Raw genomic sequence first — 7,054 nt, forward strand, 5'->3', positions numbered from 1 at the left:
CCACCATGTGGTGGCTGGGATTTGAACTCCGGACCTCTGGAAGAACAGCCAGTGTCCTTAACCATTGAGCCAACTCTCCAGCTCCCCTATAGGGGCTTTTTATGGAGAAGTGGGAGGGGTTCAAAGTCAGGAGTAAAGGCCACCTGGGAGGCCAGCCACATGGGCTTCTTCCTCTGGGATGCTGAAGCCCAGCTTTTGTCTCCCTCACCCACAGGGATGAGGATGGTGGTCCTCTGGGTGGAGATTCAACTGACGAGGGAGAAGTGGAGGTTGAAGATGATGCCCTGACAGATGAAGAACGTACGTTTTTAAAACAGTTCCCCAGCTGGAAAAAGGAGACGAAAAAGCACATCAGAAAACTCCGTGTCATCGCAGACGGCATTGACAAAAGCCACCAAAAAGCCACCAAGACCAACGTGGTATCTAACTCTGCATCAGCCATCTCTGGGATCATGAGTCTCCTGGGTTTGGCCCTTGCTCCAGCAACTGCAGGTGGAAGCCTGGTGTTCACTGCTGCTGGGACAGGTTTAGGGGTGGTTGCTGGGGTCACCAATATTGTGACCAAGGTGAAGGAAAGCTCTCGAAACAAAAGAGCCCTAGCTGAGGCCAACAGAATCATGCCTACCAGTGACCAAGAGCTTGAGAACGTTAGGGGAAAGAAGACAGCCTATGTCACGGCTACTGGTGAGATTATCTCCAAATGTGGGACCGCCTGGGAAACCATCAAGAACCACATCCGAGCCCTCCAGCTAACCAAAACACACCCCCATGTTGCTTCAGCTGCCAAGAAGCTCATGAGTGCTGGCCAAGCCTCAGCCCAAACCGGCAGGCAGGTACAGAAGGCGTTTGGGGGCACAGCCCTGGCAATGACCAAAAACGCTCTCATGAAGAATGGTCTACTTGCTGCCTTCTTTCTTTTCCGTGACATACATTCTCTCTATGAGGGCTGGAAGGAACTGGAGGCTGCAACGCCAACGGAGCTTGCAAAAGAGTTAAGAGAGCGGGCTGAGGTGCTGGATCGGGTATTATCAGAACACACCCGTCGCTACAAGAGGCTGAAGAAGGTGAGGGCCAGGTTTTGGAAGGGGCCAGGAGGCATAAAATGGCGTCTGTGGAGACATGTGAAACAGCCACAGTTAAGGAAACCTTTGTATGTGTGTGCATGGTGTGTGTGTGTGTGTGTGTGTGTGTGTGTGTGTGTACATGATATATGGCAAGTTTTAGAGATGTCTCTCACCGCATGGCATATGGTAGCCTCAGAGGTCTGTTCCAGTTAGGTTTCTATTGCCATGATAAAGACCATGATCAAAAGCAATTTGAGATTGAGAAGGAAAGGGTTTATTTGGTTTACACATCCTGAGTCACTGTCCGTCAAGGGAGCCAGGACAGGAACTCAAGCAGAGGCCATGGAGGAACACTGCTTACTGACCTGCTCCCTCTCCATGGCTTGCTCAGCCTGCTTTCTTATGACACCCAGGACCCAAGGGTGGCACCACCCACAATAATCTGTACCCTCCCATATCAATCACTAAATCAAGAAAATGCCCTATAGACAATCTGATGGAGGCATTTTCTCAATTACCGTTCCTCTTCCCAGATGACCCTGGCTTCTGTTAAGTTGCCCCCCTAAACGAACAAACAAACAAACAAACAAACAAAACAACAATTAATCAGGACAGGTCCAAATAATATCCAGTGCTCAGGTCCCTCTTGGAGAGCAGGGAGGGCTGTCCAAGGCTGGCTTGGTTAGCCTTCACTTTCTTTGTATTGCTTCCATGTTGGGAAGAGAGCTTCCTGGTTGAATAGAATCCGTCTCCGAGTCACAGGGAGTGGACTAACTACCCTCTCAAATCCTATGTAGCAGCGTTACCCCTTCTATGTCTGGAGTGGAGCCTTTGAGGGGTAGTTAGGGTTGAATAAGGTTGTAAGGGTGGATAGATGAAGCCTTACAGGCCTGATGGCCACAAAAGAGAAGCAAGAAACTGGGAAACCTGCCCTATGCACCTGCACAGAGAGAAACTGTGTAAAGGCTTCCCCTTGGGAGTAACCAGACATCTGTGAGCTGAAGAAAAGCCAGCACCTCTGAGACAGAGTAAACAGTTTACCCCTCCCTAGGTGCTGGGCAAGTGGTGAGCACTGACAAGCACCTGTGGTGGTGGTGGTGATGGTGAGTGGTGATGGTGGTGTTGGTGATGGTGGTGTTGGTGATGATGGTGGTGGTGATGGTGAGTGATGATGGTGGTGATGATGGTGGTGATGATGGTGGTGGTGATGATGGTGATGGTGGTGGTGGTGGTGGTGATGATGATGGTGGTGGTGATGATGGTGGTGGTGATGGTGGTGGTGGTGATGGTGGTGGTGGTGATGGTGGTGGTGGTGATGATGGTGGTGGTGATGGTGGTGGTGATGATGGTGTTGGTGTTGTTGTTGGTGGTGGTGGTGATGATGGTGGTGGTGGTGATGGTGGTGGTGATGATGGTGGTGGTGGTGATGGTGATAGTGATGCTGGTGGTGGTGGTGGATAGCATTGGTGATGGTTTTGTTTTTTGAGACAGAGTCTCACTCTGTGGGCAGCCCAGACTGATTTGACATCATGATGTAGTCCATGATGCTTCTGCCTTAGGCTCCCAAGTGCTGAGATTATGTGTTTGTGCCACTATCCCTGGTTTAAGCATTTTAACCCACTGTTAACATCATCATTAATATTAATGAGAAGGCCTTACCAGAAAGAACTCTTTCCAATATTCATTTTACCTCAAATAAGCTAAGATATTGAGAGACAGGGCAACTGGACTCCCTAGTTGATAACTGTTAACTCCCTGGCTCTCTGGTTGCCTTGAGTGAAGGATTATCTTCTAAGAGTCAGTTGAACTGTCCCCAAGGAGGCTCTGGTTGCTTTGGTTGCCCCATGAATGCCTCAGGGAAGCTACACAACATCAACAGCTGTTCATAGTTGGAGGTATCTGTCCCACCAGCAACTCCCAAATACCCGTGACAGTTGCTTCTCAAATTACCACACAGAGGCTTATTTTAATTATAAATGTTCGGCCCATGGCTCGGGCTTATTACTAACTAGCTCTTATACTTAAATTATCTACATTTAGCCACGTGGCTTGGTACCTTTTCTCAGTACAACATTCTCATCTTGCTTCCTCTGCATCTGGCTGGTGACTCCTGACTCTGCCCTTCCTCTTCCCAGCATTCTTAGTTTGGTCGCTTTGCCTACATTTCCTGCCTGGCTACTGGCCAATCAGCATTTTATTAAACCAATTCAAGTGACAAATCTTTTTTTTTTTTTTTTTTTTTTTTTTTTTTTTGGTTTTTCAAGACAGGGTTTCTCTGTAGCTTTGGAGCCTGTCCTGGACTAGCTCTGTAGACCAGGCTGTCCTCAAACTCACAGAGATCTGCCTGCCTCTGCTTCCCGAGGGCTGGGATTACAGGCATGCACCGCCGCCACCGCCACCACCACCACCACCACCGGCTGACAAATCTTTATAGTGAACAAGAGCATTGCCCCACAGCAGCAGCTTGCTGATGAAGGGTAACTCCAGCTCCTGAAATCACAGCCCTGGCCATGATGGTTCCAATTGCGGCCTTCAGAGCCCTCAGTGAAATGGCCCTGCCACCATTTCCACTGAGGTGGCTCTGCTGGTGGCCCTGCAGAGGGAATGCTGTGACTAGTGCAAAGGCGCCTGCGTCATGTGACTGGTGTTAACACAGACTTTAACTGGCACGAGGGTGTGCTATGATTTGGGTCAAACCCCTGTCTTGGGGTATATGTTTGACGCACTCCTGCGCTGTTGGCTTCTGGAGTCACATTAGACCTGTAAGGCCTTTCTTTCCCCATTTGTAAAACAGGCTGAGCTGGGGACAAGAAGGAAGCGATTGCATGAGAGACAAAACAACTCCCGTGGTCCCTGTCCCAGGGCTGCTCTCTGCCCCAATCCTCGTGGCTTGAGGGCCTCTCAGGGGGCCCCACTTCCTAATTCTGACCCACTGGGTTTGGTGGCACACACTTTTAATCCCAGCGCTCAAGAGGTTGAGGTAAGTGGGTCTTTGTGAGTTAAGGCCAGTGTGGACTACATAAGGAGTTCCAAGTCACTCAGGGCTACTTAGTGAGCGCTTCTCTCCAAACAAACAAACAATGAGGTGGTGGTAGACAGACCCAGGATCGCAAATACCGGCAAATGACACCTGGCTGTCTGGGAAGCGGCTGCCTCTGGAAGCCAAACCTGGCCTGGGGCTCTTCTATAATTAGTGGCTTTCCTTCTCTCTCCTCCCTCCTCCCCTTCCCTTTCTCCCTTCCCCCTCCCTTCTTTTTCTTTCTCCTTCTCCTCATCCTCCTTCTTCTAGACAGGTCCTCACTTACATAGTCTGCGATGGCCTTGAACTCACTATATTGGCCTTGAACTCACAGCAATCCTCCTGCCTCAGTCTCATGGGTGCTGGGATTGTGTTCTGCACCACTGAGCCTGGCTCTTCTTTTCTAACAACAAGACTGGGACATCACAATTGCATCGTGCTCACCTTTGTTTTTTTGTTTTTTTTTTCCCCTCAGAAACTCAGAGACTCACAGAAGAGACCTTTGGGGTCTTCTTTGAAAACGGCCATGGAAACTCAGCCTCCTCCTCTATCCTCCATTGAGAAAGCAAGGCCCAGGGGACAGTGGCATAGAGGAGCTGAGGTCATGGGTCTTTGAGATCAATAAATGGGGACCAGGGTGGGGGTAGCAAGGCTGGCAGAGGTGATGCCTGGAGGCTCATACATGGGGAGCTGCCAGGGAGGTCCCTAGGGTCTCAGAAGGGAGGGTCCTGTCAGCCCCACTCCTGAACCTGCCTCCCTTCTTCACACTGACTCAACCACCACGTCCACTCTCCCTGGTCGCCATCACTCACTCACACAGCCCCTGCTTGGTTTCAGACAGATATGGCTTCCGGCCAGCTTCTGTAGTAATTAGCAATGACTAGTAATTAGCAATGATAAGGTGTGAAGATTCCCAGTCCACCCAGTCTCCCTGTGTTCTCTTCCTCCCCACCCAGAGGGGACTGCTGGCTCAGAGCCAGGTTTCCACACAAAGGCTGTCACTGGAACCTGCTAGGCCAGATTCCAGGGGAAGGACAGAGGGAGGCCTGCATGCCACTCCTGGCTGCCGGGTCTCCCATCATAAACATCCGTTTCTCTCTTGAAAGTCACACACGGGTGGTAGAACACTTAACGACCACACAAACCTACTCTGGGAAGGAAAAGGCTGGGGGAGAACTAGCCCAGGAGTGTTGAGGCTGTGGCACATGCACACGGCAGGACTTCTGTGTTCTTTCTTTCCAGGGTGTCTAGGTGCTGGCTGTCCACCGCTGTCGTTAGACTCTGGGGGCCCCTCCCTCCTAGTGTGCTGTAGAACTGGGCTCCTTTTCCCTCATCCTTTGTGATCCCTCACTTGCTCACCCTCCCACCTTGTTCTCTGTAGTCACAGAACTGCCCGCCCTCACCCCTTTACACGGCAGGTAGACTATGTTGGCACACAAGCGCTTGGGCTTAGGGGTACCGTGAGCATACACAGGTCACGGGTGTCGGGTGTCGGTCTCCACCTCAGGGATAGGTGAGGAAGGATGCTCACTGCCGCCAGGAAGAGCTGTACCCCCCACCCCCCGGGCCACTCCCTGGAAGGGGATTGGGTAAGAATACAAGACGTACTCTGATTGGTCAGGACCAGGTTCCTCCGGGAGGAGAAGGAAGTGTTTATACTCCACTTTCCAGAGCGTTGAGGTTTCGAGTTTTCTGACCCTTGCTGTAGTGAAATGACCTTAGCAGAAGCTTGCTTTGTGACTTTGAAGACGCTTTTTCTCAAAATCAAGTCCTCAAACTGGGATCCCTAAGATAAAGACCCCTCGAAAGGGAAACGAGAGGAACCCACGGGGACACTATAACGCAGTAGAAGCAATTTGGGGTTTACGTGTGAGTGTGTGCATACGTGTGTGCGTGTGCTGCTTAGGATGGAAGCAGGGCCTCATGCATGACACACCAATACTGTAATGGCCCAGCTGCACCGTGACCCTGGCAGCTGTGTGGAGCAGAGAGAGACTGGGCCCACAGCACTACGGAGTGGGGCTTGTTGAATGAGCTTTGCTTATGAATCCTGTGACCTATGGGCTTGAAACAACAGTCAAAGAAGAAATAAACTAATGAAGCCAGGAGATAGTGGCACATGCCTTTAACCCCAGCACTTAGGAGGCAGAGACAGACAGATCTTTGTGAGTTCAAAGCCAGCCTGGTCTTACAAAGTGAGTTGCAGGACAGTCCGGGCTACACAGAGAAACTCTGTCTGGGAAAACCATTTTAAAAAGGCAATAAACTAACAATCGCAAGTGTGAATAAATAGACTCCTGCACTGTGTTCTTTTGTGTCTGCCGCCCTTGTTCTTACAAACATTTCGCAGGTGTGTCTATGAGCAGCCTGCTGGGTAGGTGGCGCTGCAACAGGAGATGGCGCTCCAGCACCCGCAGCTTGAATTTCATTCATTAGGGACTTCCACTCAGGTGAAGCAGGATCTGTTGGTGGCACTGTTTGGGGAGGTTTGGGAGGTGTGGCCTTGGAGAGTTTCAGTTCCCTCTCTCTGCCTGGTGCTATTGCTGCTGCCGCTGTGTCTCCACAATAGTGGATTTGTATCCACCCCCCACCCCGCCTCCACCCCCACTCCCTCTACACCCCCCACCCCCCACCCCCCCACCCCCCCACCCCCACCCCCGGCCAGAAGCCAAATACCTCCCTTTTGTAAGTTGCCTTGGTCATGGTACTTTATCAAAGCATCAAAAGGGTTTTGTATTCTGTAAAAAACATTGTTGGCGATAAGTATTTTGAATCCCCAGTAGTGGGGTTCTCCACCGATGCAATAAGCCAAATCAAGCCAAATTACTAAGACCAGGTTTAATCGGAGCAAAGCATTCCCAGGTGATCTCAGAGGAAGAGGGGAAATCACATGTCAGGTCTATGGACCAGAGCGTAAATACCCTGTAGGCACAATCTTGAGGAGTTCTGGAAGAGGAGCCACCGCTTGGTG

General features: G+C 50.8%; 1 protein-coding gene across 2 annotated transcripts in view; it reads left to right on the forward strand.

Annotated features, from left to right (window-relative positions):
- The window catches only part of Apol6 (apolipoprotein L6), a 30,973-nt gene extending 24,771 nt beyond the window's left edge, over nt 1-6,202 (forward strand). For both annotated transcript variants that reach the window (XM_036208414.1, XM_036208415.1), the window contains exons 4-5: nt 215-1,064; nt 4,559-6,202. In XM_036208414.1, coding sequence (XP_036064307.1) covers nt 215-1,064; nt 4,559-4,699 — 991 coding nt within the window. In that variant the 3' untranslated portion in view covers nt 4,700-6,202. The remainder of the gene's footprint in view (nt 1-214; nt 1,065-4,558) is intronic.
- The last annotated feature ends 852 nt before the right edge of the window (nt 6,203-7,054 follow it).

Source organism: Onychomys torridus, chromosome 16 (genome assembly GCF_903995425.1).
Source record: "Onychomys torridus chromosome 16, mOncTor1.1, whole genome shotgun sequence".
NCBI lineage: Eukaryota > Metazoa > Chordata > Mammalia > Rodentia > Cricetidae > Onychomys > Onychomys torridus.